The sequence below is a fragment of the Caloenas nicobarica genome, chromosome 31, assembly GCF_036013445.1.
Source record: "Caloenas nicobarica isolate bCalNic1 chromosome 31, bCalNic1.hap1, whole genome shotgun sequence".
NCBI lineage: Eukaryota > Metazoa > Chordata > Aves > Columbiformes > Columbidae > Caloenas > Caloenas nicobarica.
Window position 1 is genome coordinate 1,472,589 of NC_088275.1, and position 15,277 is coordinate 1,487,865.

A 15,277-nucleotide genomic window follows, 5' to 3' on the forward strand; every position below is an offset into this window, starting at 1 on the left:
CCAGAACCCCCAGTATCCCCCCAGCACCCCCCAGTATCCCCCCATAGCCCCCCAGAATCCCCCAGCACCCCCAGAGCTCCCCAGCACCCCCAGAGCCCCCCAGAATCTTCAATATCCCCCCAGAGCCCCCCAGCACCCCCAGAGCCCCCCAGCACCCCCCAGTATCCCCCCAGAGCCCCCCAGAATCCCCCAGCACCCCCAGAGCCCCCCAGAACCCCCAGCATCCCCCCAGAACCTCCCAGTACCCCCAGAGCCCCCCAGAATCCCCCAGCACCCCCAGAGCCCCCCAGAACCCCCAGTATCCCCCCAGAGCCCCCCAGCGCCCCCAGAGCCCCCCAGAACCCCCAGTATCCCCCCAGAGCCCCCCAGCGCCCCCAGAGCCCCCCAGAACCCCCAGTATCCCCCCAGAGCCCCCCAGCGCCCCCAGAGCCCCCCAGAACTCCCAGTATCCCCCATAGCCCCCCATAGCCCCCCAGCACCCCCCAGAACCCCCAGTATCCCCCCAGAGCCCCCCAGCGCCCCCAGAGCCCCCCGGCCCCCCAGCACCTTGCAGCCCTCGCAGGTGATGACCCCGTAGTGGATCCCCGAGGATTTGTCCCCGCAGATCTTGCAGGGGATCACCTCGATGTGGGCTGGGGGGGGACAGCGTGGGGACCCCAGGGGTCCCCGGGGACGTGTGTGTCACCTGCAGCATCACAGCCTCACCCCGGCCTCACGTGTCCCCTATAGGACCCTGCGTCCCCTATGGCCTCGCGTGTCCCCTGTGGGCTTGCGTGGCACCTATAGGACCAGGTATCCTCTATGGGACCGTGTGTCCCTTTTGGCTTCACGTGTCCCCTACGGCCTCACGTGTCCCCTGTGGGCTCACGTGGCACCTATGGCCTCATGTGGCACCTATGGGCTTGCATGTCCCCTATGGGACCATGTGTCCCCTATGGGTTCACATGTCCCCTATAGGACTGTGTGTCCCCTACAGCCTCACGTGTCCCCTACGGGCTCATGTGGCACCTATGGGCTCATGTGTCCCCTATGGGACTGTGTGTCCCCTATGGGCTCACGTGTCCCCTATGGCCTCACATGTCCCCTATGGTTCATGTGGCACCTACGGGCTCACATGTCCCCTATAGGACTGTGTGTCCCCTATGGCCTCACATGTCCCCTATGGGCTCACATGTCCCCTACAGGCTCATGTGTCCCCTATAGGACTGTGTGTCCCCTATGGGCTCACGTGTCCCCTATGGGCTCACATGTCCCCTACAGGCTCATGTGTCCCCTATAGGACTGTGTGTCCCCTATGGGCTCACGTGTCCCCTATGGGCTCACGTGTCCCCTACAGGACTGGGCGTCCCCTATGGCCTCACGTGTCCCTCACGGATCCACGTGTCCCCACAAGGCCTCACGTGTCCCCTGTAGCCTCATGTCCCCCATGGGCTCACCTGTCACCCTCCTGTGTCCCCCCCAGGTTCCTGTGTCACCCCATGGGCTCCCGAGGGCCACATGGGACCCCGTGTCCCCTCTGGGACCACCCGCGTTGTCACCGGGACCCCGTGGGCTGACGTGTCCCCACGGGCATCGCTGTCCCCTACGGCCCCAGATGCCACCGACGGGCCCGCGTGTCCCCAAGGTCCCCACGGACTCCCAGGCCATCCGTGGGGGGCTCCGACGTGCCCCCCGGGTGGCCCCCGGTGGCCCCGGCGCAGGGTGGGCCCAGCCGGACGCCGGGGGCTGCCGAAACCACAGCGGCAGCGAGCGCCGGCGAAGCCGCAACTGGGACGCGGCCCCACCTCGCAGGAAGGCGCCCGCCGCCCCGGCACGGCCCGGCACAGCCTGGCACGGCCCCAGGCTGGCACCGCCGGGCCGCCAGTGTGGCACCAGTGTGGCACCAGTGTGGCACCACTGTGCCGGCCGGGTGGGCAGGGGGACATGGGGTGCGGTGACAGGGGTGGGGGACACCAGAGCAACAGGAGCGGGGGACACCGAGGATGGGGACAGCAGGGATGGGGACGTGCGGGGACACCAGAGTGGGGCAATGGCTGAGCTGGGGGGGACACGGTAGAGCCAGAGGGGACACAGGAGCTGGGGGGGACACAATAGGCATTGGAGCTGGGGGGGACACGGCAGAGCCAGAGGGGACACCGGAGATGGGGGGGACACAATAGACATTGGAGCTGGGGGGGGGACACGGTAGAACCAGAGGGGACACCGGACATGGGGGGGACACAATAGACATTGGAGCTGGGGGGGACACGGTAGAGCCAGAGGGGACACCGGACATGGGGGGGACACAATAGACATTGGAGCTGGGGGGGACATGGTAGAACCAGAGGGGACACCGGAGATGGGGGGGACACAATAGGCATTGGAGCTGGGGGGGACACGGCTGAGCCAGAGGGGACACGGCAGAGCCAGAGGGGACACGGGAGCTGGGGGGGACACAATAGACATTGGAGCTGGGGGGGACACGGTAGAACCAGAGGGGACACCGGAGATGGGGGACACAATAGGCATTGGAGCTGGGGGGGACACGGTAGAACCAGAGGGGACACCGGAGATTGGGGGGACACAATAGGCATTGGAGCTGGGGGGGGGACATGGTAGAACCAGAGGGGACACCGGACATGGGGGGGACACAATAGGCATTGGAGCTGGGGGGGACACGGTAGAGCCAGAGGGGACACAGGAGCTGGGGGGGACACAATAGACATTGGAGCTGGGGGGGACACGGTAGAACCAGAGGGGACACCGGAGATGGGGGGGACACAATAGGCATTGGAGCTGGGGGGGACACGGTAGAGCCAGAGGGGACACAGGAGCTGGGGGGGACACAATAGGCATTGGAGCTGGGGGGGACACGGCTGAGCCAGAGGGGACACCGGAGCTGTGGGTCTGGGGGCTTGCACGTTGTGCACACCCGCACGCAGCCGCTCGGCATGGGGATGGTGACACGGGGGGGTGACGCACGCCTGGGCACGCGCACGCCCTCGTGCGCAGCTCCGTGCGCGTGTGCACGAGGGCAAAAGGGTTGTGCCAGGCTGCGCACGCTCGTGCACGCTCTTGCACGCTCCTGCAGGCTGCGGCGCGCCTGTCCGTGCCGGCGCATGCATGCTTGCACGTGTTCGCGGGCACTGCTGCACGCTCGTGTGCGCTCGCACGCACTCACACATGCTTGTGCACGCTCGTGTGTGCTCGTGCACGCCTGTGTGCCCTCACGCTCGCTCTTGCACGCTTGGGGACGCTCAGACAGGCTGGGACGTGCCCGCACACGCTTGCACACGCCGAAACGCGCCCTGGCGCGTCCGGACGCGCTCTGGCACACCAGCACACGCTCCGGCACGCCCATGCCCGCGGGCAGCCGCTCCTTCACGCCCGCACACGCGTGCACACGCGTGCACACGCGCCCGCAGCTCTTCCTCCCGCGCCCGAATCCGCTTCGTCGGCTTTTTCCACCTGCCCCAGTTTGGGGCCCGGTGGCCGCCCGCGCATCCGGCACCGGGCACCGGGGACCCCCGCGGCACAGGGGGGGGCCCTGGGAATTCGGGGCGTTGACTCAGCCCCCCGCCCCGGCACCCGCATTAGTCAACGGCGGCGGCGCCGGCGGCTGCCAGGAAGCGCCGCTTTCGGGTGCTGCTCCTGCCGGGAACCGGCGGGCAGAGGTCAGCGAGGTCTCGCCAGCCCCACAGCTCCCCCTGCACCCAACAGCAGCAACACGGGCACCCCCTGGCACCCCCCAGCTCCTCCAGCACCCACCAGTGCCCAGTGGTAGCCGACAGCCCCACCAGTACACACCAGTACCCACCAGTATGCACCAGTACCCAACAGCCCCACCAGTACACACCAGTACCCACCAGTACACACCAGTACGCATCGGCACCCAACAGCCCCACCAGTACACACCAGTACCCGACAGCCCCAGCAGTACTCACCAGTCCTCACCAGCCCCCACCAGCACCCGATAGACCCTCCAGTACCCACTGGCACCCCCCAGCTCCACCAGTATGCACCAGCATCCACCAGTATCCACCAGCACACACCAGTACCCGTCAACCCAACCAGCACCCACCAGGATGCACCAGTACCCACCAGCACGTATCAGCACTCAACAACCCCACCAGTACACATCAGTACCAAACATCCCCACCAGTACCTGACAGCCCCACCAGCACCCACCAGTACACACCAGTACTCATCGGCCTGACCAGCACCCACCAGCACCCAGTGGTACCCAACAGCCCCACCAGCACCCACCAGTACCAAACATCCCCACCAGTACCCGACAGACCCACCAGTCCTCACCAGCCCCCACCAGCACCCGATAGACCCCCCAGTACCCACTGGCACCCCCCAGCTCCACCAGTATGCACCAGCACCCACCAGCACCCACCAGCACACACCAGTACCCATCAGCCCGACCAGCACCCACCAGGATGCACCAGTACCCACCAGTACACATCAGCACCCACCAGTACACATCAGCACCCAACAGCCCCACCAGCACCCCCCAGCGCACACCAGTACCCACCAGTACACACCAGCACCCACCAGCACCCACTGGTACCCAACACCCCCCCCAGCACCCATGAGGACCCACTGGCACCCATCAGCACCCACCAGGATGCACCAGTACACATCAGCACCCACCAGTACACATCAGCACCCAACAGCCCCACCAGCACCCCCCAGCGCACACCAGTACCCACCAGTACACACCAGCACCCACTGGTACCCAACACCCCCCCCAGCACCCATGAGGACCCACTGGCACCCATCAGCACCCACCACCCCAGGGCGGGGGGACGACCCGGCGCTCTTGGCCCCCCCGCTGCGGCGTCACGGCAAAACACGCCACGACATGGGCCGACACGGCACGGCACAGCCCGCCGCGCCGGGACACGCAGGGGACCCGGCACCCAGGGGTGCTGCCACCCCTGCCTCAGTTTCCCCAGAGCTGGGAGGGGGGGGTGCGGGTGGGGGTGGCGTGGGACCGGGGCCACCTGCGTGTCCCTGTCCGTGTCCCCGTCCGTGTCACCTGCGCCGGCCCCGCGCAGCTGCCGGCCCCACCACATCTAAGGGCGAGCGCCCGAGCCGCAGGTGCACGGGGGCACCCATGGGTGCTGGGGGGGCACCCCCGGCGTGCAGACACAGCTGGGGGGGAAACAGGGCTGCCCGGCACCGCGGGACGTGCGGCGACACGCCAGAACACGCGTGCAAGACCTGCAACGTGCGTGCAAGCTCTGCAACGTGTGTGCACGCCCCCCGACACGCGTGGACAGCCCACGACGTGTGTAAGCCCCACGCCATGCGTGCACAGCCCGCAACATGCCTGCATGTCCTGCAACACGCGTGCGAGACCCACGACATGCGTGCACAGCCCATGATAAGCGTGCACAGCCCACGACAAGCGTGCACAGCCCGCGATAAGCATGCAAGCCCCACAACACGTGTGCACAGCCCATGATGCGCGTGCAAGCCCCACAACACGTGCACACGGCCCATGACACGCGTGTACGTCACACTCTGTGCATAGACACCCGGAGCCACGTCCAACACCCGCACACGCTGCACCACGGGTTTACACACCATGACACGTGTGTGCACGCAGCTACGTGTGCGCCAGTGCAGCAACACGCTGCAACACGTGTGTGCGCGGAGCGGCACGTCGCCACACGCGTGCGCAGACCCCGTCGCGCGTGCACACGCAGCTACACGACTCTCATCGCGCGCATGCACCATAACACGCCTGCACACGCCTCGACACGCGCGGGCGTGCTGAAACCCGCGTGAGCTCTGAAACACGCGTGATGCTGCCGCACGCACTGTCCAACATGCTCCCGCCAGCCCACACAAGCACACAGCCGTGCCCACACGTGTGCACACACACACACACGTTCCCACACGCTTGCAGACGGGCACAGATCCCCGTGTGCCCCCGCCTTTGCACACACATGGTCCCTCACCCTTGCACACGCACACACGCTCCCGCAGGCTCCAACACGCCTGCACACGTGTACGTCCGCTCCCACTAATTGCACACACATGTGCGTGCTCCCGCACCCCTGCACGCACGCGCGCACCCCCAGGATACTCCCACACACGTATGCACCCCCAGGATGCTCCCACACCCCTGCACACGCATGTGCACAGCCCTGCGTGCTCCCAAACCCCTGCACACACACGTGCACACCCATATGTGCTCCCACACGCGTGTGCATGACCCTTGTGCTCCCACACCCCTGCACACACGTGTGCACGCCCATACGTGCTCCCACACCCCTGCACACACTTGTGCACCCCCAGAACACTCCCGCGCCTTTGCACACACGCGCGCCCGGCCTTGCACACCCCCCCGCCCGCACACGCGTGTCCCCCCACACACGCAGCCCCCGTGCCAGGCCCTACCTCGCATGGTGGCGGCGGCGGCGCGGGCGGCGCGGCCGAGCATTATAAGGGCGCAGGGGCCCCCCCGGCATCCTGCCTCCCCCCCTCCCCGGCATCCTGCCCCCCCGGCCCCACGCACTGGAAATTTCCGACTTTCCACGGCGCAGCTGGGGGGGAAACTGAGGCACGGAGGGGCGGCGCGGGGACCCGGCGGGCTGGGGGCGCCCCCCGCCCCGTGACCCCGGTGACCCCAGGTGAAGCGGAGCGGGGACCCAGGCGTCCGGGCAGGCACCGTCACCACGGCCCCGAGACCCCTGGTGGGGTCTGACACCCCCCGGCCCCATGGGACCCCCCAACACCCCGATGTGTGGGACCCCCCAGTACCCCGATGTGGCCAGATTTGGGGTGCAGCCGCAGGACTCCCCAGCACCCCGACATGTGGGACCTCCCAGTACCCCAATGCGCCCAGCTTTGGGGTTCAGCCACAGGACCCCCCAGCACCCCAATGCATGGGACACCCCAGCACCCCCATGCGCCCGGCTTTGGGGTGCAACCACGAGACCCCTCAGCACCCCAATGCATGGGACCCCCTGGCACCCTGATGCGCCCGGCTTTGGGGTGCAGCCACGGGACCTCCCAGCACCCCAATGCATGGGACACCCCAGCACCCCCATGCGCCCGGCTTTGGGGTGCAACCACGGGACCCCCCAGCACCCCAATGTATGGGACCCCCCAGCACCCCGATGCGCCCAGCTTTGGGGTGCAGCCACGGGACCCCCCAGCACCCCAATGTATGGGACCCCCCAGCACCCCCATGCGCCCGGCTTTGGGGTGCAGCCACGGGACCCCCCAGCACCCCAATGTATGGGACCCCCCAGCACCCCGATGCGCCCAGCTTTGGGGTGCAGCCGCGGGACCCCTGTGCCCCCAGGTGCACATGGGGGTCCAGGCGCTGCCGGGTCATGCAGGAAACTGAGGCCCCTGTTTTGGCGATGCCGCCCAGACCCCGGGGGTCCCCACGGCCACCTGGCGCTGTCCCGTGTCGCCCGTGTACCCCCGTGTCCCCCCCGTCCCGCTCCATCCACCGCCGGGCTCAGCGCTGCCCCCCGGGGGGCGCCCGGCCCCGCCCACCTTCCTGACCCCGCCCACACAGCCCACCGGGGCCCCGCCCACATAAAGCGCCCCGCCCACTCTCCCTGACCACGCCCACACGACCGGCAGCCCACGCCCATATCCCCGCCCACCTCCTGTGGCCACGCCCACACCGCCCAGCCCGCATCCGCCTCTTCTGCTGCCGTGGTCACGCCCACACCATCAGACCACGCCCACACCATCAGACCACGCCTACAAACCGCGCCTGGCCCCGCCCCCCCGTGCCGGGGTTCCCGCGGTGTCACCGACACCCCACGGTGTGTCCCCCCACCCCTCACCACAGTCTCCCCTCCCCTCCTGACCCTGGGGTCCCCCCCGAGCCCCACAGACACACTAGGGACACGCAAAGTGGTGGCAGCGGCTCTGATGATCGTGTCCCCCCGCCAGCCCCGCCTGGGGAAACTGAGGCACAGGGGACACACAGAGGTGACACGGGGGACACCTGGGGACAATCACTGGCCACTGCCCTCCTCCTTCACCCGCTGCTTGGTGGGGTCCAGCCGGATGAAGAGACCTGGAGAAGGAGGAGGACGGGCTGGGTGTAGACCCCCCCCACGGCCTGTCCCTCTGGTAGGGTGTCCCCAGGAGTGTCCCCGTCCTCACCGGTGGCCCGGGCGTGCAGCGTGTCCCCGTCGGCGGCACGGACGTGGCAGGACAGGAACATCTTGCGTCCCTCCAGCCGCTCGGTGCGGCCGTCCAGCAGCAGCACAGTCCCCAGCGGGATGGGGCTGTGGGGACACGGCCACTCAGGTCCCTGCTGTGTCCCCCCCAGCCCTGGGGACACCCCCCTGTCCCCGGGGACACTCACGCCAGGTAGTCGATACTGAGGTTGGCTGTCATCGCCATCCCGGCCATCGCCAGCGCGCAGGTCCCCAGGGTGCTGTCGATGATGGTGGCGATGGCACCACCATGGGTCATCCTGGGTCGGGGGGACACAGTGAGCGCCAGCGCGGGGGGGACGTGGCGGTGACGGTGACGGCGACACTCACCCGGGGGGTCCCTCCAGGTAGGGGCCGGTCTGGCACAGGCAGAGGATGCGGCGCTCGGTGGCATTGAGGAACATGGCGAACTCGAAGCCGGCGCCGGCGCCATCGATGGCATGGGGGAAGAGTCGCGTGTCCCCCGGCGTGTCCCCCGGCGTCCCCTCCGTGGGGTGGTGGTGGTGCCGGTAGGACGGCAGCCGCACCCAGGTGCCGGTGGCTGTCATGGCGAGCAGGTGCTGGTGGTGCCGCCGCATGGCCGCGCTCCAGCTGCCGTTGGGCTGCGCCAGGTCCTGGCGGCGCTCCTGCCCCACGTTGGGGACATGGGGACAGCACCGGGCAGGGGGACGGGGCCACCCCCCCGCTGCCAGTGCCCGCCCCAGGGCCCGGCTGCCACCCCACATGGCGGTGACGTCGCTCGGTGAGGTCACTGGTGATGTCACACCTGGTTGGTGAGGTCACTGGTGATGTCACGCTCGGTCGGTGAGGTCACTGGTGATGTCACACCTGGTCGGCGAGGTCACTGGTGATGTCACACCCGGTCACTGCAGGGCAGTGATGATGTCACACGTCGGGCCCGCCGCTGACGTCATGCCCTCTCCGGGGGAGGGGGGGGTGACGTCACTCCCTGCAGTGATGTCACTCCCAGCTGTGACATCACTCCCAGCCAAGGGTGGGGCAGCGACGCCCCTCCCGGTGGCCCCACCCCCTCGTGGAGGTCAGAGGTCACCCCGCCCCTGCCGCCCACCCCCCGTGACCCCCGGCCCCCCCGCGGGTACCCCCGTTCCCACGGCGCCGCGCGGTGTCCCGGACACGGTGACCGAGCGGGAGGGCGGCCACGCCCACCTCGTCACCGGGGGCGGGGCCTGAGCGTGGTCACGCCCACCGGGTCACGGGGCGGGGCCTGCGGGACGGCCACGCCCACGCGTCCCCGGGGGGCGGGGCCTCCTCGGCTCCCGGAGCAGCCCCGCCCCGCCCCCTGAGACCCTGTGGACCCCATAGGGTCCCACGCAGCCCCTATAGATCCCTATGGACCCCTGTGGACTGTATAGACCCCTACGGACCCCTATACTGCCCCTCCTGATCCCCATAGGTGCCTATACAGCCCCATCCAGCTCCTGCGGACCCCCATACAGCCCCTATACACCCCTATATACCCACATACAGCCCCTATACACCCCTATATGCCCACATACAGCCCCTATACACCCCCACACAGCCCCTATGCAGCTCTCTGTAGCACTACGGCCACCCTATACACCCGTATACAGCCCGCTGCAGGCCTCGCAGACGCCTATACGTGCCTATACAGCCCTCTGCAGGCCGTACACACCCGCAGCACCTATATGGCAACGTACACCCTTGTACGGGCCCTAGAGACTCCCCGTACAGCCCTGCGCAGCCCCTATGGACTCCCACACACCCCTGTGCAGCCCCTATGGACCCCCATACAGCCCCTATAGACCCCCACACACCCCTGTGCAGCCCCTATAGACCCCCATACAGCCCCTATGGACCCCCATACACCCCTGTGCAGCCCCTATAGACCCCCATACAGCCCCTATAGACCCCCACACACCCCTGTGCAGCCCCTATGGACCCCCATACAGCCCCTATGGACCCCCACACACCCCTGTGCAGCCCCTATAGACCCCCATACAGCCCCTATGGACCCCCATCCAGCCCTGTGCAGCCCCTATGGACCCCCATCCAGCCCCTATGGACCCCCACCCAGCCCCTATACACCCCCATAAAGCCCTCTGCAGCCCCTATACACCTCCATACAGCCCCTATGGACTCCCATACACCCCTACACAGCACCTTCAGGTTCCTATAGACTCCCATATACCCCTGTGCAGCCCCTATGGACCCCCATACAGCACCTTTAGCTTCCTATACATCCCCATCCAGCCCCTATGGACCCCCATACAGCACCTTTAGCTTCCTATAGACCCCCATATACCCCTGTGCAGCCCCTCTGGACCCCCATCCAGCCCCTACAGACCCCCACACACCCCCCCCTATGGACCCCCAAATAGTCCCTTTAGCTTCCTGTGGGGAACCTTAGGGTGACAGGGACCCTGGGGGGGGACGGGGACATGGGGGGGACGGGGACAGTGGGGACAGTGGGGACAGTGGGGACAGTGACCCCCCAGAAACGAGGCAGCTCCAGCGTCGTACAAAACAGCTTTATTGGGGTGGGGGCGTCAGGGCTGTCCCCAGGGCAGGGGTGTCCCCAGGGTGGGGGTGACCTCAGGGTGGGGGTGTCCCCAGGGTGTATTGTCACCCAGGCGTCACTTGCGGCCGCGCTGCTTCATGTGCAGCACGAAATAGTCGTTGCAGGCGATGGTGAGTCCGGCCAGCAGCGAGAAGAAGCCCTGGAAGGTGACGCGACCGTCCCGTCCCTGCTCCAGGTCCCGCAGGATCCGCTCCAGGGCCATCGGGTCCCGCTGGTTCTGGGGGGCGCGGGGGGGGTCAGGGACACGCACCCGCCTCGGGGGTGACACCCCGGGTCAGGGACCCCCACCCCATGTCAGGGACCCCCCCTGCCTTGGGGATCCCCACCCCATGTTGGGGACCCCCCCCATATCAGGGCCTCCCCCCATATCAGGGACCCCCACCCCATGTCAGGGATCCCCCCCCATATCAGGGACCCCCACCCCATATCAGGGCCTCCCCCCATATCAGGGACCCCCACCCGCCTTGAGGATCCCCACTCTGTGCCAGCGACACCCCCCCTGTGTTGGGGGGACCCCCCCCCCTGCCTCAGGGACCCCCACCCCGTGTTGGGGACCCCACCCCATGTGGAGGACCCCCACCCTGTGTCACAGCCCTCACCCCACGTCAGGGACCCCACCCTATGTCAGGGACCCCCACCCCATGTCAGGGACCCCCACCCCATTTCATAGCCCACACCCACCCGTGGGGAATGGGGGTCCCATCTGAGCAGCGGGATATATGGTCTGGTCTTGGGGTGCTACATGGTCTGGTCTTGGGGTGCTATAGGGTCTGATCCTGGGGTGCTACAGGGTCTGATCTTGGGGTGCTACAGGGTTGGTCTCAGGGTGCTATAGGGTCTGATCTTGGGGTGCTATAGGGTTGGTCTTGTGCTATAGCGTCTGATCCTGGGGTGCTATAGGGTTGGTCTCGGGGTGCTGTAGGGTTGTCTTGGGGTGCTATGGGGTCTGATCCTGGGGTGCTATAGGGTTGGTCTTGGGGTGCTATAGGGTCGGTCTCAGGGTGCTATGGGGTCTGATCCTGGGGTGCTATAGGGTTGGTCTTGGGGTGCTATAGGGTCGGTCTCAGGGTGCTATGGGGTCTGATCCTGGGGTGCTATAGGGCTGGTCTCGGGGTGCTATAGGGTCTGATCTTGGGGTGCTATAGGCTCCACGCCCCCCGGCCCCGCCGCTGCCCCCACCTCCAGGAACCCCGGGAACTCCTTGTCCATGAGCGCCCGCAGATCCTCCTTGCTCAGGTGGTTCTTGTCCCCCGCGTACTTGTGGAAGGTGAACATCAGGGTCTCCATGGCGTGTTCCAGCTGGGACGGCATGGCGGGGGCTGCGGGGGGGACACAGCTCAGCGGGGCCGGACCCCCCAACCCGCTCCCCGCCCGGGGCTGAGCCTGGCGCGGCTCATCACACGTGTGAGCGTTTTCCAGCCGCCGGGAATGACTCAGCTCGTGGCTGCGGGTGGGGCCGGGGGGGGGACACATCCTGCGGGTGTGTCCCATGTTGTGTGTCCCCCCCCCCCCGGCTATGGCACCCTGGGGAAGCCCGTGAGTCATTGTGGGGGGGTTGCGCAAAGCCCCCCCCCCGGTCTCCTCCCTGGGCGGGGTGCACCGTGCCTCAGTTTCCCCATGACCGCGGGGTCACCGGGGTGGGGGGGCAGCCCCAAATCAGCTCCCCCCCCCCCAGTATTTTGGGGAGGGCTGGCTGGGCCTGGCACGGACGTGGGGTGATGGCAGCGTGGGGACACGTGTGTCCCATGGGACCGATGTGTCCCCCCCCCCGCCCGCCTAGTGCCACAACCCCAACAACCTCGGTGTCCCCCCCTCAACCTCGGTGTGTCATCCTCCCCCCCCCAAGTCTCAGTGTCCCCCCCCCAGGGCTGCCGGAGGGCTGGGGACACGTTGGGGACACGTTGGGGACACCGGTGCCACACCCCAGCGCCCGCCAGCGAAACAGGAACCGGCCCAGCCCGCGGCTTCGCCTCCCAAAACTTGGGGGGGGGCCCGTGGGATGGGGGGGGAGCAAAGGGCTGAGCCCCCCCCCGCTCAGCACCCGGACCCCGCGCTGTCCCCCACCCGGGCTGTGCCCCCCCCAGGCGGGATGTGGGTCCCCAGGGGTGCGGGGGCATCATTTGGGGGGAATGTGCCCCCCCACAGGCACCCCCAAACTTTCGGGGGGGGGGGGGGGAGGGTGTTCAGGGCGGGGCGGCCCTGGGGACACTCTGGCGCATGTGCCCATTTCGGGGTCCCCCTCCAAAGCGGGGTGGGGTCCCCCTTTAATTAGGAGGGGGGCAATGCCCGGAAGTCCTGCTGGGGGGGGACAGGATTGGGGTCCCCCTCTAGCAGAGGGGTCAGGATTGGGGGGACCCCACCCGGGGTGGGGCGGGGGGGAGCCCTTCTCAATACGGGGTGCAGGATGGACCCCCCCCGAGCGGGGTGCAGGGTTGGGACTCCGGTGCACGGATGGGACCCCCCCCCAATGTTGCAGCCTCAATACGGGGGTGCAAGGGGGGGGTGCAGGGATTACCCCCCCCCCCCAACTCCGGTACTCACGGGTCCGGTCCGGTCCTGCGCGGCGCGGGCAGTGGCGGCGAGCGGCGCCGCCCGGGATAGGCACGGCGGGGGCGGGCCCGGGGGGGGCACCGGGGGGGGGGCACCGGGGCGGCCCCGCTGACTCACCCGCTCCCCGCCCGGCCGCGCTTCGGACTTAACCCCTTCCCGGCACCGGAGCCCCCGCGCCGCTACCCACGGGACCCCCGGGACCCCCCCACCCAACCCCGGACCCCCCGATCCTGTCCCGGACCCCCCCGAGCTGCTGCTCCCGGGACCCCCGGGACCCCCCCATCCATCCCCGGATCCCCCATCCGTCCCCGGACCCCCCAATCCCGCCGCCCACGGGAACCCCAGGACACCCCCCGAGCTGCTGCTCCCGGGACCCCCAGGACCCCCCCATCCATCACCGGATCCCCCATCCATCCCCGGACCCCCCGAGCTGCTGCCCACGGGACCCCCCAGACCCCCCCCATACGTCCCCAGATCCTCCGATGCTGCCCCGGGCCCCCCCGAGCTGCTGCTCCCGGGACCCCCCCTGACCCCCCATCCATCCCCGGAACCCCCATCCGTCCCCGGACCCCCCGATCCCGCCCCAGACCCCCCCACGCCGCTGCTCCCGGGACCCCCCGGACCCGCCCCATCCATCCCCAGCCCCCTCAAGCTGCTGCCCCCGGACCCCCCCCATCCGTCCCGCTGTCCCCAGGACCCCCCCGGCCCCCCCATCCATCCCCGCTGCCCCCCGGGGATGCTGCTCCGGACCCTCCTGGACCCCCCATCCTGCACCGAACCCCCCGAGTTACTGCTCCGGGCCCCACTGCCCCCCCCAGACCCCTCCCCATCCTACCCCGGACCCCCCCATCCTGCCCCATTGCCCCCCCGAGCCCCCCATTCCGCCCCCCAACACCGGGGACCCTCCATCCCCGTGTCCCCCCCCACCCCGGCAGAGCCGCCCGCCCGGCGCGTGCCGGTTAATTAGTACTAATTGCGTTGCGGAGCTGCGGGACCCGCCCCGGGGACACGGGGCCGGGGGGGGGGACACACATACACACACATACACGGGACTCCGACGCCCCCCCCACCCCAAACCGCGGGTCACCGGGACGGGCCCGTCCCTGCCTCAGTTTCCCCACCCCAAAAGGGTGCAAAGGTGGGGGGGGGGGGCAGGGCCGGGGCGAGGTCCATGGGTGTCCCCCCCCCGCCACACGCACCCATGGGTGCGGGCGCACCCGCCCGGCACCATCTGCCGGGGATGGGGACACGGGCGAGCCCGGGCCCCGGGGGCCTTTTCCTGGGGAGGGGGGACCCCAAAGCCTCGCCCTTGTCCCCAGGGTCCCCCCAAGGACCCCTCCCTGCAGAGGGGACCCCCCAGGGACCCCCCCCTCAACCCCCTTGTCCCCAGGGCCCCCTCTTGTCCCAACGGGTCACCCCTTGTCCCCCGGACCCCCCTTTGTCCCCAGGGCCCCCCCTTGTTCTTATGGGTCCCCCCAAGGACCCCTCCCTGCAGAGGGGACCCCCAGGGACCCCCCCCCTCAACCCCCTTGTCCCCAGGGCTCCCTCTTGTCCCAACGGGTCACCCCTTGTCCCCAGGACCCCCCCTTGTCCCCATGGGTCACCTCTTGTCCCCAAGGCCCCCCCTTATCCCCAGGGCCCCGCCTTGTCCTCATAGGCCAGTCCTTGTCCCCATGGGTCCCTCCTTGTCCCAACGGGTCACCCCTTGTCCCCAGGACCCCCCCTTGTCCCCAAGGCCCCCCCTTATCCCCAGGGCCCCCCCTTGTCCTTATAGGCCACTCCTTGTCCCCATGGGTCCCCCTTTGTCCCAATGGGTCACCCCTTGTCCCCAGGACCCCCCCCTGTCCCCATGGGTCCCCCCTTGTCCCCAAGGCCCCCCCTTGTCGCCACAGGTCCCCCCTTGTCCCCAGGGCCTCCCCAACTTAGGGTCCCACGTAAAATCACGTAAAACGGTTCATGTCACAGAGGGGAAACAGGGCCG

At 68.7% G+C, this 15,277-nt stretch overlaps 2 protein-coding genes across 4 annotated transcripts; both read right to left on the reverse strand.

Annotated features, from left to right (window-relative positions):
- Positions 1–7,876: 7,876 nt before the first annotated feature.
- Positions 7,877–9,368, reverse strand: LOC136000215 (acyl-coenzyme A thioesterase THEM4-like). Of its 3 annotated transcripts, none has more exons than XM_065653989.1 (5): positions 9,287–9,368; positions 8,517–9,052; positions 8,336–8,407; positions 8,131–8,255; positions 7,877–8,041 (listed from the first exon to the last, which is right to left on the reverse strand). In XM_065653989.1, exons 2-5 carry the CDS (start codon positions 8,909–8,911, stop codon positions 7,980–7,982), a joined length of 654 nt encoding a protein of 217 aa, XP_065510061.1. In that variant the 5' UTR covers positions 8,912–9,052; positions 9,287–9,368; the 3' UTR covers positions 7,877–7,979. The 3 variants fall into 3 exon arrangements, with proteins under 3 accessions (XP_065510061.1, XP_065510059.1, XP_065510060.1); XM_065653987.1 differs by having other exon boundaries at positions 8,336–8,446; XM_065653988.1 differs by having other exon boundaries at positions 8,336–8,446; positions 8,517–9,103; positions 9,287–9,348.
- Positions 9,369–10,682: 1,314 nt separating this feature from the next.
- Positions 10,683–13,390, reverse strand: S100A10 (S100 calcium binding protein A10). The gene is made up of 3 exons (XM_065654010.1): positions 13,288–13,390; positions 11,926–12,065; positions 10,683–10,963 (listed from the first exon to the last, which is right to left on the reverse strand). The coding sequence occupies exons 2-3, from the start codon at positions 12,055–12,057 to the stop codon at positions 10,802–10,804; spliced, it is 294 nt and encodes a 97-aa protein (XP_065510082.1). The 5' UTR covers positions 12,058–12,065; positions 13,288–13,390; the 3' UTR covers positions 10,683–10,801.
- Positions 13,391–15,277: the final 1,887 nt, after the last annotated feature.